This window comes from Plecotus auritus, assembly GCF_963455305.1.
Source record: "Plecotus auritus genome assembly, chromosome: 5".
In the NCBI taxonomy this organism is placed as follows: domain Eukaryota; kingdom Metazoa; phylum Chordata; class Mammalia; order Chiroptera; family Vespertilionidae; genus Plecotus; species Plecotus auritus.
The window spans coordinates 76,356,404-76,377,860 of record NC_137776.1 but is presented as its reverse complement, the minus strand read 5'-3'; the positions used below and the strand labels follow the sequence as shown (position 1 = coordinate 76,377,860).

At 38.5% G+C, this 21,457-nt stretch overlaps 1 protein-coding gene across 2 annotated transcripts in view; it reads right to left on the bottom strand.

Moving 5' to 3' along the window:
- LRP1B (LDL receptor related protein 1B) overlaps positions 1–21,457 on the bottom strand; it is a 1,782,191-nt gene that overhangs the window by 116,266 nt on the left and 1,644,468 nt on the right. For both annotated transcript variants that reach the window (XM_080670835.1, XM_080670834.1), the window contains exons 73-77: positions 20,672–20,797; positions 19,815–19,952; positions 17,959–18,093; positions 14,323–14,442; positions 12,200–12,441 (exon numbers count right to left, since the gene is read on the bottom strand). In XM_080670835.1, the coding sequence (XP_080526961.1) occupies positions 12,200–12,441; positions 14,323–14,442; positions 17,959–18,093; positions 19,815–19,952; positions 20,672–20,797 (761 nt within the window). The remainder of the gene's footprint in view (positions 1–12,199; positions 12,442–14,322; positions 14,443–17,958; positions 18,094–19,814; positions 19,953–20,671; positions 20,798–21,457) is intronic.

Here is a 21,457-nt window from a genome sequence, read left to right as displayed (position 1 = left end):
TTTGTAAAGATTAATGATATATAAAACAGTATATCAAAAGTAAGTCAGCATTCTAGAATAGCAGTCAATCAGCGGCTGCCCCTGAAAGGGCGGGGAGAGACCGACTCCATGTTCCCTTTGTTCCATATCTTCCACCTCGTGGAGTCAGGTTCCCGCCCTAGAACCTCTCCAAGAGCCCAACCCACACTTTTGAATTAGCCAATAGAAATGCAAGGGGAAGGTAAGCCGCGCCCTGCCCCCATGTGCAACCTTATCCCGACCAATCAGCGGAGGCAACACTACCTCACCCCTCCTACCTCTCCCAGGCCCCCTATAAATCAGCGCATTTGGGGGCTGACTCTCTCTCTCTCTCTCTCTCTCTCTCTCTCTCCACCTCGCTGCTGCGCCGGTGGGTGTGTGTGTGGGACTGAGCTCGAGCTAGCTCGATTAAAAGGCTCTTTGCTTTTGCATCGGACTCGGCTCCCTGGTGGTCTTTGGGAATCACGAAATCTGGGCATAACATTTGGGGGCTCGCCCGGGATCCCCAAGAACCTCAAGGGACTCCCAATCTGGAGAGTCTGACTGGCCACGGTAGGTGTCTGTCTGTTCCTTGTCTCTTTTGTGTGAGCTCATTTCTGGATCTCTGGCAGTGCCCGAAGCGGTCTAGGTGGACACGCCGGAGGACCACGGGCGGGAGGAATCGGGAGACGTCCTGATCCTCCTTCAGGAGGGACGTGTATTCCCCTCAAACCTCTGGGACGAGGTGGGTCACTCCCACCGATCGGCGTGAGGCCGTCGTCTGCACTTTCGGTTTCGTCAGTTTTGTTCCAACGAACTCCCGTTGGAAAGCTTGTCTCAAGGGCCCTTTGTCTGTGTCTGTGTTTTTCTGTTTTGTTTTGTGGACTCTGTTGACGGACATCATGGGACAGACTCAAACCACTCCTTTAAGCATTATGGTTGATCATTTCAAAGAGGTTAAGGGAAGAGCTAGCAAACTCAGTGTAGAGGTCCGGAAGGGCCGGTGGCAAACTTTTTGTTCTAGGGAATGGCCGACTTTTAGTGTTGGGTGGCCGCCGGAGGGGACCTTTGACCTCCCCACCATCCACCGGGTGAGGGACATCGTCTCTCAGCCCAAGAAGGGACATCCTGATCAACTCCCTTACATTATTACTTGGCAGGACCTCATGGAAGATCCACCCTCCTGGCTTAAGCCCTTTCTGTCCCCGCGCTCCCTGGAGCTGAAACCCATACTTGCTTTGCAGGAAACGGAGAAGGTGAAGAAGAAGAAGGACCTCATCCCGCCTTCAGCTCCCCTCTACCCTGTCTTTCAGGGGGGAACTGAAGAGGAACTAATCTTTCCTCCCTCATATCAGCCCCCTAGAAGTTCACAGGGGTGCGATGCTCCCACGCAAATGGGAGCGTCTGGGGGTGGAGTTCGGGGAGCGTCTGGGGGCGGAGTTCGGGGAGCGTCTGGGGGCGGAGTTCCGGGAGCGTCTGGGGGCGGAGTTCCGGGAACGGCTGCGGTTCCGGTGGGAAGCCCACCTCTTACTAGACAAAGGGCTTACGAGCCGCGGGGGCCCCCAGATGAGGATGGCAATCAACCCCATCACTATTGGCCTTTTGCCACTAGTGACCTTTACAACTGGAAGTCTCAGAATCCTAAGTTCTCTGAGAAGCCAGCATGGCTTATTGATCTGTTAGATTCTGTCCTTTTCACCAACCAGCCCACGTGGGACGACTGCCAACAGCTTTTACAGGTCCTGTTCACAACTGAGGAGAGGGAAAGAATCCTCAATGAGGCCCGGAAAGTGGTTCCAGGCGTGGACAGGAACCCAACCACCAACCCGGTCCAGATAGATGTCTTTTTTCCCTTAACTAGGCCTGAATGGGATTTCAACACGGCAGAAGGTAAGGAGAGGCTCTGGGTCTACCGCCAGACTCTAATGGGGGGTCTCCAAATGGCTGCTAGAAAGCCAACTAATTTGGCCAAGGTAGGGAGTGTTCAGCAGGAAAGGGATGAGACTCCAGCTGTCTTTTTAGAACGGATCATGGAGGCATACCGCACCTACACCCCCATGAATCCAGAAGCTCCTGAAAACAAGGCAGCTGTGATTATAAGCTTTGTAAACCAATCGGCTGTGGATATTAAAAAGAAACTGCAAAAAGTAGATAGGCTGGGGGAGAAGGTGTATAATAACAGGGAGCCCCCACCCCCCCCCCCCGGAAGAAAGGCAGGCTCACACTGCGGCGGCTGCGAGCAGCAAACAAACCCGAGACCTAGCTAAGATCCTGCTCGCCACCACCTCGGACTCTTCCGAGGAACGGAACCACCGTCTCCGCGGAGGAACCGCCGTCTCCGCCAACTCGCCGGCAACCAGGAGGACGGTAAGGGGACCGCCCAGGGCGGGAGGCGGAAGCTGCAGAAAGATCAGTGTGCTTACTGTAGGGAGATAGGGCACTGGAAACAAGAGTGTCCGAAAAAGGCCAGCAAAAAGGGAGGCGAAGCGGATCGAGTGAAGGTCCTGGAGCTAGATGAACTGAGTGATTAGGGGAGTCGGGGTTCGGACCCCCTCCCCGAGCCCAGGGTAACTCTTAGAGTGGAGGGGACCTCCATTGACTTCCTTGTCGACACCGGAGCGCAACACTCGGTCCTCTGTACGCCTCAAGGAAAATTAACAAATAAGTCTTGGGTACAAGGAGCAACTGGTATGAGCCAGTATTCATGGACTACCCAAAGAATGGTGGATTTAGGGACTGGCCAGGTATCCCACTCTTTTATGGTAATTCCGGAATGCCCCTACCCACTGTTAGGAGGAGACTTGCTCACTAAGATCGGAGCTCAGATAACTTTCAGACAAGGGGGGCCTCAGGTTACTGAAGGCAAGGGCCACCCCATTCAGGTCCTGACCATAAGGCTAGAGGATGAGTACCAGCTTCACCAAAAAGCCTCTCCAATAGAGGGCTACAGCGGACAACTGACGTGGACTCGGTTGCCTCAAGTTCAAGAACTCGCCCACCATCTTCGATGAGGCCCTGCATGAGGACCTGGGTGAGTACCGGAGAGCACACCCCAACCTCACTCTCCTTCAGTATGTGGACGATATCCTGATTGCAGCAGACACAGCTGAGGACTGCAAGGAGAGGACAAGAGACCTGCTGGCCTCCTTGGGGGCCCTTGGATACCGGGCTTCTGCAAAGAAGGCTCAGATATGCAAAGAAAGGGTGAGTTACCTAGGATACATCCTGGAGGGTGGACAGCAGCGGCTGTCGGATGCCAGAAAAGAGACTGTTTTGAAAATCCCATCCCCCACCTCCCGAAGGGAAGTAAGGGAATTCCTAGGATCGGCTGGCTACTGCCGCCTCTGGATACTGGGTTTCGCAGAGATTGCCAGGCCCCTACACGAGGCAACCAAGGAGGGAAAGGCCTTTGAATGGACTGAAAGAGAGAAGGCAGCCTTTAAGCAGTTAAAGAAAGCCCTCCTAAGTGCTCCGGCCCTGGGCCTGCCAGACATCACGAAGCCCTTCCATCTCTTCGTAGATGAACACAAAGGAATAGCGAAAGGGGTCCTAACTCAGACCCTAGGCCCCTGGAGCCGCCCGGTGGCTTATTTGTCCAAGAAGTTAGACCCTGTAGCTGCCAGCTGGCCACCGTGCCTAAGGATTATTGCGGCAACGGCGCTTTTAGCCACCCCACATGCCATTGAGGGAGTCCTGAAGCAGCCTCCTGATAGATGGATGAGCAATGCACGTATAACCCACTATCAGAGTCTCCTTCTCAACCCTCCCAGAGTACGGTTTCATCCCAGTGCGGCCCTCAACCCTGCCACCTTGCTGCCCAACCCAGACCTAGATGCTCCCCTACATGATTGTGCAGGAATCCTAGAGCAAGTGCATGGGCTCCGGAAGGACCTGATCGACCAGCCCCTTCCAGATGCAGATGTCACCTGGTTCACCGATGGAAGCAGCTTTGTACGGGACGGGAGCAGGTATGCGGGTGCGGCTGTAGTCACTGAAACGGACACTGTATGGGCAGAGGCTCTACCCCCCGGGACGTCAGCCCAGAGAGCAGAGCTTGTGGCCCTCACCAAGGCCCTGACACTGGGAGCTGGAAAGCGGCTCAACATCTACACAGACAGCCGGTATGCATTCGCCACTGCTCATGTTCATGGGGCAATCTACCAAGAGAGAGGGCTACTAACAGCAGAGGGGCGGACTATAAAGAATAAACAGGAGATACTCGACTTACTCTCAGCCTTATGGCTCCCTGCCAAACTGGCCATCATACACTGCCAAGGACACCAGAAGGCTGACAACCCAGTGGCAAGAGGAAACCGCAGGGCTGACCAGGAGGCCAAGGCAGTAGCCATTTCTCCGATCCCCACCATGGCCTTACAGCTCCCAGACCCAGGAGACCCAGTTCTGCCAGTTCATCCAGGATATTCTCTGGAGGAGTTACAGCGTATTAGGAAGCTTCCCCAAGCAAAGGAGGAGAAGGGGTGGTGGTATACACCACAAGGGGAGCTCATACTGCCAGACCAGCTTGGAGTCTCCATGATAAAACACATGCACCGGTCCACTCACCTGGGGGCACGTAAATTAAAGGACTTAATCCGACACGCCAGAATTAAGATCCACCAGCAGGACGTTAAAATAGAGCAGGTTGTATCTGCTTGCAAGACCTGTCAACTCACAAATGTGAGAATCCGGCCGAGTGAAAAAGGAACCAGGGTTCGAGGAACCAAGCCTGGGGCACAATGGGAGGTCGACTTCACTGAGGTTAAACCAGGAAAGTATGGCTATAAATATCTTTTAGTATTTGTAGATACCTTCTCCGGATGGGTAGAAGCATATCCAACTAAGCATGAAACAGCTCAGACGGTAGCTAAGAAGCTGCTAGAAGACATCTTGCCCAGGTATGGTTTTCCTGCTGAGATAGGGTCAGACAATGGACCAGCTTTTGTCTCGCAGGTAACGCAGGCAGTGGCCAAGGCCATTGGGGCAAATTGGAAATTGCATTGTGCTTATAGGCCCCAAAGCTCAGGGCAAGTAGAAAGGATGAATAGAACTCTAAAAGAGACCCTTACCAAATTGACCATGGAGACTGGCGGGGACTGGGTGGCTCTCCTTCCATATGCCCTTTACCGGGTTAGGAACTCTCCCTACACCCTGGGTTTTACTCCTTATGAGATCATGTTTGGTCGGCCACCCCCTATTATCCCTAACCTTAAAGCCGAATTTCTTACAGAATTTGAAAGTCAAGAACTGTTTCTTTCCTTGAGAGGGCTCCAGAGGGCGCACGAAGACATTTGGCCACGCCTCCGCGCTATCTACGAGACCGGCCCAGCCCCGACTCCTCATCAGCATAAGCCCGGGGACTGGGTCTATGTCAAGAGACACCGCCGGGAGACCCTTGAGCCACGATGGAAGGGTCCCTATGTCGTGGTGCTGACGACCCCCACCGCTCTCAAGGTAGACGGCATAGCGACCTGGGTCCATCACACTCACGTCCGGTCAGCGGACCCATCTGTGATCCAGGAAGACTTCGTCACCAAATGGAGCATTGATCGAGATCAACGCAACCCGCTCAAGCTCAAGCTACGGCGTGCTCGACCTGCCTGATGCTGGAGGGGGAAGGAAGACTTGGGGACTCCGATTTTATCAGTACAGGGAATTTGGGATGGTGTACCCTCGTGACCCAGGAATGTTGTCCAGTAGAAATACAAACCGACCCATGATTGGGCCTGTAAGTTTCAAGACAAGGGGGGAATGAAAGGGCGGGGAGAGACCGACTCCATGTTCCCTTTGTTCCATATCTTCCACCTCGTGGAGTCAGGTTCCCGCCCTAGAACCTCTCCAAGAGCCCAACCCACACTTTTGAATTAGCCAATAGAAATGCAAGGGGAAGGTAAGCCGCGCCCTGCCCCCATGTGCAACCTGATCCCGACCAATCAGCAGAGGCAACACTACCTCACCCCTCCTACCTCTCCCAGGCCCCCTATAAATCAGCGCGTTTGGGGGCTGACTCTTTCTCTCTCTCTCCACCTCGCCGCTGCGCCGGTGGGTGTGTGTGTGGGACTGAGCTCGAGCTAGCTCGATTAAAAGGCTCTTTGCTTTTGCATCGGACTCGGCTCCCTGGTGGTCTTTGGGAATCACGAAATCTGGGCATAACACCCCCTGATTTAATGGGACAGGTTCCCTTTGCCCCCTCACCTGGGTGCCTAATCTATGTCCAATCTGTTTCACACATTTATCTTATGTGTATGGCTGACTTGAAACCCAGGCCTTAAAGAGGCAGATGAAGTTGGCTATAATAGATAAATCACGTATCTATAAGAAAGGGAGTTAAGGCAAATAAACAAAAGAAAAAGAAGAGTCAAAGAAGAAAATGTTGATAGTGTGTCTCCAGAATCATTGGATAAGCATCTTGTGGACAGAAGGAATATTCAGTCTGTCGAGCAGACTTTTATGTGTGTATGTACATGTATATGTATTATTAACATATAAATTGGGCTTTTATAATTCAATGTCTCTCATCCATCAAATTCATTCAGTGTGTGAATATGGGTATACATAATGCTGAATTTTATATTTTATTTTTTGTCAGCCTCATTAAAATTTGCTTCATACTGTCTTATTATTCCCTAAACTAGCAATCCAATTTCCAAGTCTAAATAGAACCTGGAATAGTAATGAGGTCACCTCATAAGCTACTTCCTGGGCATACAATTGAAATTTAGATAATGGTTGATCTTTCTGTGATCCTGTCCCTTCAAATAGCCACAGTTCAATTAGGCCTTTGGAAGACCTGAAAATATCTTTTGTAGGCTGAGATCTCTAGTGCCGAAATAAGACCAAGAACAATCTCAATGAAAACAATAATAATGAAAGTGGTGTCCTTAGAAAAGCTGCTTTGTTTCATCAGGATAATTAAAGGAGGCAGAGGCAATGCCATTTATGAAGATTTGGAAGTGAAGTTGCACTCTTAGAAATAAAATATGGTTTATTTATGGCTAGAAAAAATGTGTTTGTGGGTAAATATAAGTGTGTGAGGATATGGAAAGGATTTGATAAAAGATGAGGCTGATTATCATGGATAGGCTTGTAAATCAATGATTTTTCCATGAAAATGCCTTAGGATTTAAATAGGGAGGTGTGGTGATTAAAGTTGTAAGATTATTTTGGCTATTGTGTGGAGAATGGGACAGGGACCAAAAGCAGATAAAGGAAAATCATGGCAGGTAACCTAACCTCACTTCAGAGTTTTAGATATCTCATCTAATCTTCTAATTTTAGTCCAGAGATCTAAGACCAAACCTTAAATACACCGCTGACTACTTGACATTTCACTTGAATCTCTTATAGCCATCTCTGACTTAACATGATTAAAACTGAACCCAAAGTTTAGTGTCCTCAGGACCCATTAAGTTGTATAATTGAGAAATCTAGGTACTGGCCTTGTCCTTCCTATTCTCATTTTCCACATTCATCCTATTTGCAAACATTTTTAGCTAAATTTCTACTCACTACCTTGCATTTCATTGAGACTACAGTAGTGTAATTTACCACTATTTCTAACTTGAGACACAATCCTCCTAAGTGGTCTGTATCTATTTGAGCTTTCCCCACAGCTAATCCATTCTCTACATAAAAAGATAGTTGTCTTAGTTATAAATAAGATGACATTACTTCCTCTTAGGTCTAGCTCAAATCTCCTCTCTTCACATGAGCCTTTACTGAACATCCTATACAAAGAATACTTACAACATCTGAGTGCTTCTTTCTTAGTTCATTATTTATTTACTTCAATATACTTTTTAACATGAGAAATTTTTTGTATTTATTTACTTATGCATTTACTTGACTCTGTCTTTGTTCCCCAGAATCTAACCTTCATGAGAACAAAACTCTTGTTATAATTATTGTATCCTGAGAACCCAGCACCAAACCTAATAAACAGAAACCTTTAAATAAAACTTTGGAAATGAATAAACCTTGACTATATAGTCTGATCAATAGTTTCTTCAGGATTATTAATTATATAATCATATGTTTTATATAGCCATATATAATTTATGTTCAGTACAATTTTGTATATTGATATAACTGTTACAGAACAATTTAACTTTAATGAGTATCTATTGCTGAATGCTTGTCTTATGCAATCAACTACACAAAATGGCAATAATGTAATGATCTGATAGTTTTAGATTTCTTCCAAAATAATCATAATAAGTTATTGTAGTTGTGGACTAATTTGGATAAACTCAGATGGTTTTAAAAGTATTCTTGCTATGCAAGTATAGACAGTTTCAATTAGAATGATAATGGTTACAATCAATTTATAATAATGAAGAAAAAATAAAAAAGAAACTATCAATTTTCACTGTACCTAAATGTCCTAAAATAATACTTTGAAGATTTTGCTATACACACACACACACACACACACACACACACATATATATACACACATTCTTAAATGTGGGTATATATGCACATCTACACATTCAAGTATATGTGTGTGTGCATGTGTTTGTGACATACACACAGACCCATATATTGAGGTTTTAGCTAGGGCTCCAATTAAAAATTAAAACCTAGTAAAGATAACTGGATATTTTGTTAAAAGATTTTCAGAGGGAAAATGAATAAAATTATAAGCATGTGCATTCTGAACATTCTCTTTGGCATAATAGAGAGTATGCCAAAAATAGTATTTCATATTCACTTCACAAAATCAGGTAGATCAGATGAACCGTTTGTTTTGCTCAGGAATATTTAGTTCTTTAATGGTAAAAATCTAATCTATATTTTTAGTCATTTGCATTTTTACAAGCATTGACCTACTTTATAGTGCTTGTCATCATGTACTTTGATGCACAGCATTTCATACTAGAAATGATAAATTGCCATAAAGTATGTTCAATTGTAGCATAATGTTATCATATTCTGTTCCAACTACTAAAATTCAAATTCAGAAATCTCATTATACTTTACATATAGATGGAATCATGTTAGTCTTTTAAGTTTTGAATTATTTAATTTTCTTAAAGAAAAAAAATCATTTTGTATAGCCCTGGGGTTTATAAAATCATAAGCATTTCTATGTATAAATAACTTAGTCTGCATTTTAAATTTAAATTTGTAATTGTAATTAGTATTGCAAACATTTTCAGAGGCTACAGAAGAGTATTCCCTTCACGATTTCCAAAACCCCACATCGTATTAAATGTTACCTTTCTTTGGAATGGACTTCAGTAAACATTTAGTTGTCTGAGTAATCCTCCTCTGGTATCTGGTATAACATATTTCCTACTCTTTACATGGAAGGAAATATTCCAATATTTTCAATGTCTGTGAATATGCTTTCAAGACATTTGGCTATCACCTATATGTCTAACTCCTCCCATTTGGTTAATTGAAAATGGGTTATAAGTAATGTATGCATAGTTTGATTTTTTTTCTTTAACTTATTGATTCAGAAAAAGAAATCAATGTTCCATATTCAGCTTAGAATAAAGTCTTGAGTTTTATTTTCCAAGGGGTGGGTAATTGTCAGGTAAGAATCATTTAATATGTGTGTCAACATTTAGATGAAACAGATCACATGCTCATAAACTAATGGATGACTAGCTGGTGTCCATAAAAGAGCAAATACAATACATGGCAGAGTAATGTGTACAGGTAGAAAATCAATTATCTATACACAAGGTAGATTTTATAGGAATACATACAAATTGTCCAGGTAATAACTTGATAGACATAACTATGTCACATCTTTTGGAAAGCAGGAATATTTACTTTCTAGGAGGGATTTTAGAAATTGTCTACTCCAATGCTATAGTTACTTATCAAATGAGTAATCTGAGACTCAAAGATGTAACAAGTATTTTAAGTTAAAGTTTAAATTTGATGATATTATAGCTGCATATAGGTAAGTCATTTAATTACTCTAGAATACACATTGCTCATTAAATTAAGGTGGCTTTATTCCATACTTATAATAACGAGATAATTACAAAAAAGATTTAGGAAGCAAAGTTAAATAATTTCCTTCATTACTGTAGCCTTAAGTACTGTTTTAAAAACAATGCATAGGTTGAAATTTATATGGAATGCTTAATGGCTTTGAACATGGTGCTAAAACTCATGGCTCAGAGGTTGAAACCTTATAATCATGACATTTAGTTCACTCATATAGACCCCTAGAAAATGTACTCTACTATTATCCAGTTTTATTCCTAGTTAATGCTGTTAGTCATGCATAGGTATAAGAAGAGAGAAAAAACAAACAGAAAGTCTAGATGATACAACACAAATAATTACTACCATTAAAAGACTAAATTAAGTTTCATATCCTACTGGACAAAAGCTAAACAGTAGCTTTGCCATTGGCTATGAAAGATTCTATAGCACATTAAAACATAAAAATTAAAATATGTAAAATAAATACATGTAAATAAATATACAATATACCAATAAAATATTCTCATTTATAATTTGTATGTATACAAATAAAAACTTAGTTGCCAAACATTAAATAAATGTGTCCTCTGATCTACAACAAACTCTGTTCATCAGAGGACACTGATCATTAATCTCTCCAAGCACAAAACCAAAACAATTATCAAATCATTTTCACTAAAAATTCATGTTGAAATTAATTATAGATGTAGTTTTAGCAACTATGAAATTCAAACAAGAGTAAGTTGTGAATAATTTTAATATGATAATGTGTCAGAGAAGAACACCTTGCCAATTATCATCATCAAAAACATCATCATTATCACCATCATTATCATCATCATCCTTTTAATGGCAAGTATCTAGATAGTACTTACTATGTGCCCAAACTGTTAACAATAATCAACATACATATTCCTCAATAAACTTTATGCAATAGAATATAGAGAAGCTAAGAGGCTAGTCAGCAATAGGAACAAAATTAAAACCCAGGCATTGTAATGAAGTGATATGCCCTTTATCACTTCATTAATAACAGATGAAATGGTACCGTAAGAACAATGTTTTTGCAAAGCAGACTTCTGTTTTAGAGATAAAGAAAAGCTAAAGCTAGCCAAGACTCTCAGTCTGCCTTTGGTCTGTTAAAGAGGAAGTAGATTACATGTGAGTCATGGGGAAGGCAGAGTGATCTATTAAATTTCTTGGTTCTGTCCTAGAGCTGTTCTTAATAGAACTAAAGCTTTGTATAAGATTCTATTTGGGACAGGAAGAACTGAAGAAACAACTCTGATATATTTACTCACGGTTAATCTCACCTGAGTTCCACAGCTAATATTGCTTCGTTTAAAACCAGCTTATTGCTATCTACAATTGATAAAAAATATGTCCCAGAATTCTATCAAATGGTATTCATGTAGTTCAAATCTTTATGGTAGCTACCACTGGAAAATGTAATGAGGACTTCAGATTCTTTTGAAATACAAAGCTTAAATTACATCCTAATGTGATAGCATTTGACTTTTTTTGGTTGTATGACAATGGGCCAGACCCAATAAAAATAAGTATTTATCTGTCACTTTTTTTCTCCAAGGTTACTTCAAAAAATAAAATACAGAATAAATTGGCATGCCCTAAAACAAAAAGAGGGTAGTCTACAACCACAAATCTAAAAAAATGTTCTAGTTTATTTTCCTCAGAAGGAATAACCATGATAATCAATGTGTCCATCATATACTAGCAAACAATATTGCTCTGTTTTGGAGGTTCCCTGAAATATAGTTATCAAAAGTTGGAAGAAATGCTTACACTGAGTTGATCTCTTGCCCTAGAATACAAGTATATTTTTCATAGTGTTAAAAATGAAATGACTAATACCTGTATATTTTGACATTTTATTCTCTAACAAAAACAAAGTAATCTTAGCTTGTGATAAAAAAAAACCTCATGTTCATAATACATTTTTAAACACTATAAAATGTTAAATGTTGTAGAATTGTTTATTATTTTTTACCATTCTTATATAACTGTCAAATTCATTAAAACAAAAGTATGATAGCATTCAATTAAAATAAATTTATATGCAGCTATGAGAAAAAATGAATAGAGAAATGTCTTATTTCTATATGGAGAAAATATTAGGAGGAATCATTGAATGTGTTAATTACCTCCTATAATCAGACACCATCATTGATAGATTAAAATAAAACATGGAGGTGGGAAGGTATGAACCTTCAAATATTCAATGTTATTTACTTACAATCAAGCCACTGTTTGCTTGCCTTTTTTCTCTGTCATGGATCCTTTTGTAGAAAATCCCTCCTGGATTAAACTGAGTACTCCAAATAATCATATCTCTTTGATAATATACATCCATCCCTGTTATCCTTGAATTATGTTCAACATGAGAAATTTGTTGATGATCGCCACTGTAGTTGAATGGATATATAAAACCCAGGATATCAGTGTCATTAGCAATGTAGAGAACTTCATCTTCAGAGCCTGGAGATTATTATAATAAAATACAAAAAAAAGTAAATTTCAACTAATGTAAAAGCAATGATTATACTATTACATTATCTTGAATTGTTATTCTTAAAACAGTTTCTTACTCAATAAAAATCAACTCTATACTGTTTTTTAATCTTCACCACTTATGTTTAAGAGTAATTAATGTAGGTTTTTCTAGGGCAAAACTTACCTTCTGAGTACCGATTAGGCAGTTTTAATAGTTATCCTTTGTATAAAGAGGGATTTCTCTGGGCAAGCCATGATACATTATTTTCTAATGCTTTTTAAATAGTCAGATGTTATATTGTGTACTTATTAAACTTTAAACATTTCTGAGCATTTAGTTTATGCACCTGAGTGATCATTACCTTAGGCTAAGAAATGATTATTAAGATATGAAGAGTCTTCTTCTTCCAATATTCATGTATCCTAATTATTTTATGTTTATTATATAAAGATATCAGTATTTACTATATTAAAGTGTCATCATCTCAATATTACTTAGAATCGTGCTAAGTGGAACTTTCTAGCCTGAAGTTTCTACACCTACAATACTAGTACTGTACTAATGTTATGTTTATCCTGAGACAAGTAAAACCCTAAAGTAAATCCTGAAATTATTAATTAAAATATTAATGAAACCATAAAGTAAGATTGAATGGCATACTTAATATCCATTCAAGAATACAAAAATAATTATACACGAGGCATAGTTCAGCTCTATAGGTTTAGTAGCCCTCACTTAGTGAAAGTATATTATGTGGCAGACACTGTGTTAAGCCTTTCACAATTTTTCTCCTCTTCTTACAACAATCATGGAAAGTAGGTATTAGTATTCCCTTTACAGGGGAGGAACTGAGGCTCAGAGTTAAATAACTTCCCCAGACAAAGTACATGTAACTCATAGCTCATCCTTGATCTGCTACATCACATTGTCTTCCTCTTGTAATAACTATCATATTAACATTGCGCAATCATACCCTGCAGCTACCAATATTTAAGTTATAATATTATTTACTCAAAACATATGAGCATTAAAATCTATACCTAAAAGAGCACCAGATTCATTTCATTAATTAAAATGATATCATTCCCCCATAAATGAGGGGAAAAGGGGATATATGTAATATTTTCAACAATGAAGATTTTTTTAAAATGATATTATTAAGTGGAGGCAATCTGAATTTGAAAGCACGGTTTTACTTGAAAACCTTTTAAATGCTTACTCAAAATTCCATTCTCCTTATATTGTTAACCTTTAACCTGTTTTCAAAAATATATATATATATTTTTATTGATTTCAGAGAGGAAGGGAGAGGGAGAGAGAGATAGAAATATCAATGATGAGAGAGAATCATTGATCGGCCACCTCCTGCATGCCCCCTACTGGAGATCGAGCCTGAAACACGGCATGTGCCCTTGACCAGAATAGAACCTGGGACCCTTCAGTGTGCAGGCCGATATTCTATCCACTGAGTCAAACCAGCTAGGGTTAACCTGTTATTTTTATCTCAATGGTGTATTAATTTCTAAATACACAGAGAGTAGACCATAAAGAAAATACTTTCCTATTCTATCACATTTGCTTTTAAACTTTTTTTTTTTTTTTTGCTTTTAAACTTTTACACTTCCTGACAAAATGATTCAAGCACAAAAGTGACTTTAACAGTTAATTGTGTTTATCGTGTCTACAAACCATCCAAAATTAAATTAAGAATAATAAACCAACTGGCCAAATTAATCATCATTAAATATAGATATTTAATATTACCAAGCATGAAGCTATTCTAAAATACAACATGAACCTTTTTTTCGCCATAAGATACATATAGCAAAATTATACTAGCTTTGAAATAATGGTGATAATCTTACCTCTTGCTGTGCAGGTGCTGTTTCTTTCTTGAAAATTCTGGTCGCATACACATTTATAGGATCCTTTCATATTTATACATTTGTGGGAACATGTGCCAAATACCAAACATTCATTAACATCTGTAAAAAAGAGCTCTAAATAGCATCATCATACCCCAATTAACACTTGAACTCTTTCTACATTTCTAAATGACATTTTTTTTTTTACTTATTTCTATTTTGTTGTTATTGTTCTTTCAAAGCCTTGTCTGTGACTTGTGTGATTTTTTAGGCAATGATAGTTTTTCACAATAGTTTCACTATAATAATTTATAAGTTGTTTGTACATTGCTTGTTAGTCCACTTAAAACATTGAAATATCCATTTCAAACTCCCCTAGTGTTTGCATTTACTCAAATAAACAGATCTCAAGGTTTCCTTTTAAGCCTGCTTCTAATTACCTAACTATAGCTTTGCACATGTCATATACTGTTCCTTTGTCCCATAATGTCCTTTCCCACTTTAATGCAAATAATTTCTACTCATTTCTCAAGATCCACCTAATATGAAGCCTTCCTTCACCTCCATCAACATATAATAGTGACTATCCATCCCAAAGTTTCTGTGCTCTGCTGTTTTAATACTTTGCTCTTACAGCATTGTTCACACTATATTTCAGGTATGTTCTTATATATTCATATCCCTTACTTGACTATCAGCCCTTCAGGGCATAATTTATGATTTATTCATTTCATATTGCCAGCATTTTGCACAATGCCTGGAAAAGAATGAAGATATGGATATATCTCTAATACACCTCTGGTTTCATATGTATGAAGTGACTATGTAACAAGAATGGCTATGTGAAACAAACAAACAAAAACTGGGTGCCTATGTAAATAAATAAATACATACATACGTAAATATCATAAGTAATAAATCAATCGATCACAGGCAATATTCTGTGGTTTAGCACCTGCCTTTGATTTTAATGGCTTAAGCAAGGCCAGGATTGACATCAGCTGATTATGGTGAATTATCTACTTTCTCCTTTCCTTCCTCATTTTTTGCTTTCTATCAGCCTAATTCCATGGTCGGCAAACTGCGGCTCGCGAGCCACATGTGGCTCTTTGGCCCCTTGAGTGTGGCTCTTCCACAAAATACCAAGGCCTGGGCGAGTCTGTTTTGAAGAAGTGGCATTAGAAGAAGTTTAAGTTTAAAAAATTTGGCTCTAAAAAGAAATTTCAATCGTTGTACTGTTGATATTTGGCTCTGTTGACTAATGAGTTTGCCGACCACTGGGGCCCTAATTCCTTGGCTCTTTTTATCACATGTAGTTGTCCTAATTATGTAATAAATATGTGATACAAGTCCTCCCCTTGAATTAGAGAACTTAAGGATAATCATAGTAATGTTTATCATTTGGTTAGCACTCAACAGTGTTCCAAAGGTTCATGGTAGTGGCACTTGTAAATGACAGTGCCCAGGCTTACTCCTGGGCTTTCTGATTCTGTTGTCCGTATTATGATACTTCGTCTGAGGAGAACTTAAGCACTCTCATGTCAACTCATTCTATGTTTGAAATGTAGCAAAATGAGATAAATAAAATGTTATCAGCACTTAATCACTGAAGACTTATTACTATAAATATTTTTTATTTGTTTGGCACCTGTGATTTTAAATGGTAAATTACTTGACACTACGGTTTCCCTTTTACAGGAAATCAAAATATGCAAAAATGTGCTTGATTTAAGAAAGCCTCAGTTCCCTCACATGGCCCTGTAGTGGCCAGGATTAGCATTTTTCTTCATCTCTACAAAAATGCCTGTTTCATGAGCTTTGGAAGCAGACAGAGGAATCCCACACATGGCCGATATCTAGGATAGTGCCTTGCACACAGCCATTGTCATTCCATTTCTACTGCTATTCTGCTATCCTTGTTATTTCTTTGACCAAGGGTGGGGAATTTCTGGCTCATGGATCTAATATAAGGCCCTTGAAATCATTTGGTCTGGCCCAGCCAATGCATTGGGGGTGAATTAATTAAATGTTTGACCAAATATAGAGCGATGGTTTTAGGTTGATAATTTTGTATGCCCCTGAAATGATGTTATAGAATATCCAAATGGCCCTTGGCAGGAAAAAGGTTTCCCATCCTTCCTTTAGATATTCCAATTGAAGAGTTTTGGCTTTGACATTAAGTAACCATTTCTTAAGCTATTTTTGGAGCCACATAAAGAAAGAGCACACATTTAAATTATTTTGATTACAAATCAAGGTAATGTCTATCCTCTCCTTCACACCAAGTCAAACTGCTTTTCCTTACCTTAAATCTTCATTTATCAAATAAAGATGCAAATTTTATTGGGGTTAAAATGTTACTCATTTGCACAACAAAAGTTTGAGTGGATCCATAGCAATTTAAACCAGAGTATAACTTGCAGGTTATATTTGTCATAAAATATAACTAAAAATAAGGAAAATTTTCAGAATAGGATTTCTAAATTTGTAAGTATATACAAGAAACACAGCCCAAATAAATATGAACTAATTAATGTTACTTGATATTAAAATATTGAAGAGATTTTGTGCTTGTAATGTGTGTGTAGTATGTGTGTGTTTATGTACAATGATAGATGGTTTCTAAAAAGCAAGAAATATTCTAGCCTTGAGAAATAATTTGCTTTCTTGTTAAAAGAAAGGAAGAAGTTGCCAGTTTTCAGTGTTCCATGTTGATGGAGAAATAACATGTCATGAAAAATCCAAACAAGTATATAACTCAAATTTTACATAAATATGATATGGTTACACTTTTTTCCCTTTGGACTGAGTTTAATTATTTCAATAATTCCATTTTGATTGACATTATTTAACTGCCCCCCCCCCTTTTAACACAAGAATAACATAGACAGTAGTAAAGGAAGCTAGTAGGTAAAGCATTTTAAGTTTTGAATTCATCCTGGATAAGCCAGGCAGATGATTTAGGTTTGGCTCTAATCACAATAATATCAATTTTAATGAAGAAACTTGCAGAAAGTGCATATAGTACTTCATGACTCTATAGTTAAAGCCCTAATTTAAATTACATTTACATATAACTTACTATGAGATTCTGCCTATCCTGCATGCTCAACTTTTAAATGATCTCAAGTAAGCTGACTGAGATTTATTTAAATCCTGTCTTTGAATTTTAAAAGACACCTCTTGGCAATACAAAGTACACAGTGTTAGGACAAAAGCCCACACTTCTCTAAAAGTGAATTGCCGATTGTATTACTGAAAGTGCCAGAACGGAAAAGAAATGGGTTATCATAAACATGCTCTTTCATGAAGTGCCTCTAATTCTGCAATGGTTCCTGAACCAGTAATTCCATTACTTGCATTTCAAAACAGAACTGTAACACCACTATTGAAATTCCTGCAGGTCTGAATCAGCTACAGACAAGGCTCTGTAGCCTCAGAAATGATTAGCTTAGCAGTAAAAACAAACAGGCTCTTGACCCCAGGGACTTTCACTCTCATTAGTAAACTGGTAACCCACAGATACACACCATTTCGATGAAAATCAATCCCCCTGTCATCTTCCAGTTTAGCAGCTTTGGGAGCCTTTTATAACCTAGAGATTTAAGAGCCAGCTGTTGAGGAAATGTACTATACCTTCACACTGTCTGTTTTTCATGTTTCTCTGAAATCCAGGCTTACAGCGACAGAAAACAGATGTTTTTATTTGATTACAATATGCATCATCTCCACATGGATTCACATTATCTTCACAGGTATATTCAGTGGGAACTGGGATTAAAAAATATGATCAAAATTAATATAGCTCTAATTCCTGAAGTAGGAGTTTACTTTTGTTCTTAATTTAAAATTATATGTATTTTACCCTAGATGACTCTTTGAATTAATAAAATTATGGTCTTCTCTCCATATGAGCCCTCTTTTTTAAAGGTAAAGAAGAGGATAAAAACTGAACTCATTTATAATGAATGTAGTTTAGACCAAACTGCCTGCCGCTGTTGTCAAGTTAAACTACTTTCTAAAAGGAAGTCAATAATCAATGATTCTCTTAGATTCAATAGTCTGTTCCATGCTTCTATGTCTTGGGGTTGGGTGGGTGGGAAGAGATTAACCAAAAAATGTATATGTATAACCCATGGACACAGACAATAGTGTGGTGAACAACTGGGTGGGGGCAGGTGGGGGCTAGAAGGGGTCAATGGGGGAATAAAGGGCACATCTGTAATACCTTCAACAATAAAAATAAAATTTTAAAAAGAATAAATGATCCTAATGACAAGCTCTCTGTACAATATTATGATGTATGAGTTAGGCATCCTTCTCTAATAACTAAACATCTCCTAGAAACTACCTAGAGTTGTAGCCATTTATTTTTAAACTAAACTCAGTGTTCAGGGACATAATCATATATACATGTTACTTGAGCAGGTAGGCACAACTAGCAGTTCTTAAATTTTTACAGGGACGTATATGAGGATTGAATGTGTAACATGTTCCAATGGTCCTGGGCTGCAATACAGGTCAGGAAGGACTTTGAGTTATATGTAATTCCAAACATACTTGTTATAATTTCACTGCTTTGTCTCCCATCTAGAAAAACATTTTAGAATGCAATTAAATAAAGACAAAATATTACAGGGATAATATTAAATTATCTCTATGTTGCCTAAACAAGTCAAATTATTGAGAAATATGAGAACTCTCATTATCAAAATTGTAAGCATTGTTAATCCCCACTAACTCTTGAATAGTTCACAATTAATTAAATTACATAAGTGGAATTATACTATGGATGAGCTATGTGGCCATATCCTGATGTGCATTACTTCATCAACCAGTGAGGAACAACTTAGATGCATAAATAAGAAAATCATAAAAGACTCAAAAGTAGGAAGTATTTGGTGACTTTTATAAGTAACCTTAATTTATGGTCTTAAATTCAATCATTTTCTTAATATAAAAAATCAAATATCAAACATTATCTAAATACAAAATGCTTAATAGTCAAGGTCTAATAACTCAATTACCATAGCACTCTAATTGAATAAAATAATGATGGTCTCTTTAAGAATAATTTGCCAATAGGTTAAAATTTTAAAACATTGAAAAATTATTAAGACCTTTATCATCAGTTAAGAAATATCAATCAATGCTTATGAAATTCAAAAAAGTATTAACATTACATTTTATAAACTAAAATATAAAGTGATATAGATTTCTTTGCTGAACGTCAAAGTCTGTATTTGGACATTGAGTTCTCAGCTTCAGCTCCAACAAAGTCACTCGTAGCAAAATCAGCCTTTCCCACCTCACACTTTCAGATATTAACTTAAGTGATGTTCATAATTGCTTTGGTTAAAGCTTAACAAATGATATTACTTAAGCACATTTTTAACGGCAATATTTTTCTCAGAATAGTAAAATAAATTTGCTCATAATAAAGCAAAAATTGAACTTGTGTGCCACTGCACTTGAACAGAAAAGAAACTCACACATTCTGCAGCCTTGTTCATCTGAACCATCTCCACAGTCATCCAGCTGATCACACTGGAGGTCCATGGGTATGCACTTTTTATTACTGCAAGCAAACTCATCTTTTTTACAAGGTCTTGCTTTATATGTAAGCTTACCTACAGAGTCATTAAAAATAATTGGTATTTCATCAAATCAAAACAAATTTATTGAGAAGATAGCAAGTCTAAGATTTTACTAAATACTATAAAAACACATGGGTCCACAATCTTTTATTTGAAGCTCTTGGGGCCAAATTTTAAATTTCTGAAATGTTGATTTTTATAAAATAACAGTGTATTTACCTTACAGTAAATACCACCATATTTCCACAGGAAAATGTGTGAATATAATCCTGAGTGAGATTTTTTTTAAGTACTATAAACTGCCACAGACCAGATCAAGTCAATATTTGTCACCAATTTTGCCACATACTTCAGTAAAGCTTTTAATTTAAGAGTTTTTAATTTCAGAGTTGTGAAAAGGGGATTGGGGTGCACATACATACACTCAATATAAGCCCACTCCAACCCAAGGAGATCTTTTACAGAACATTTTTAAACCACTATGTTATTTCTCTTACACAGTATTTTCCTTAATAAAGTACCTATAAGGAGATTTAGCGACTAGTGGAGATTCTGGATTAAATTGCACAGTGCTACTATGCAAAGAAAATGTTAGTGGATTATTTTCATATTCTGTCAGATAAAAAAGTGTCTAAAAAACTACCCTCAGACATATACATGAAACCTTTTTTTTTAAAAAAATTGAGCTTTAAAATAATTTTATTATTTTATAGCTGTCACTTCATGAATTATTTCACACTAAATGGATTTACCACCACAGTGATCTTCATCTGAGTTGTCCCCACAGTCATCAATCCCATTGCACATTTGTTCGGACTGCAGGCATATTCTGTTATTTCTGCATCTGTGAGGTCTTGTGGGTGGGCAAAGAAATTTGACTGAAAACAAAACAAAAACAAAGCAGCTCCATTGGATATACTGACTTTTGTCTTTCTTTTAGTTTTTTCTTTCTTTTCAAATCCATAATCTAGCTTTTCTGAATATCATTTGTTATGGAAATTGCCTACATGTAGTTACTAGGAAAAAATGTGTGATAATAGAAGCTTGTGATCCTAGTTATTTATATTAACTACAGAAAAGAGAGCACAGCTGAAATATTGAATGAAATAAAAAAAAGAGACAATTTCATGGTCTCATTTCCAGATGCCTTATCTTAGTCGCCTTCACTTGGTGTACCAAATTAATTTATGCCTTCGGTTTATACAACATGGCAGGACACTTAGCTATCTGAAAGAGCAATTTCACACCAAATGGAGCTTCAGCAAGCATATATAACAAGCCCAAAACTGAAAGTAGGCCATTCAGTGAAAAAAAAAATCTCAATAATACTATAGCTGGGCCAAACAAATGTGTAGTTATATATCTGAGGCACATAAGATTATCTTAGTTTATTCATATTTTTAAAATATGTTTTTTATTGATTTTAGAGAGGAAGAGAGAGAGAAACATTGATCAGCTGCCTCCCGCACAGCCCCCAACAGGGATAAAAGCTGAAACCCAGGCATGTGCCCTGACTGGGAATCAAACTGGCATCCCTT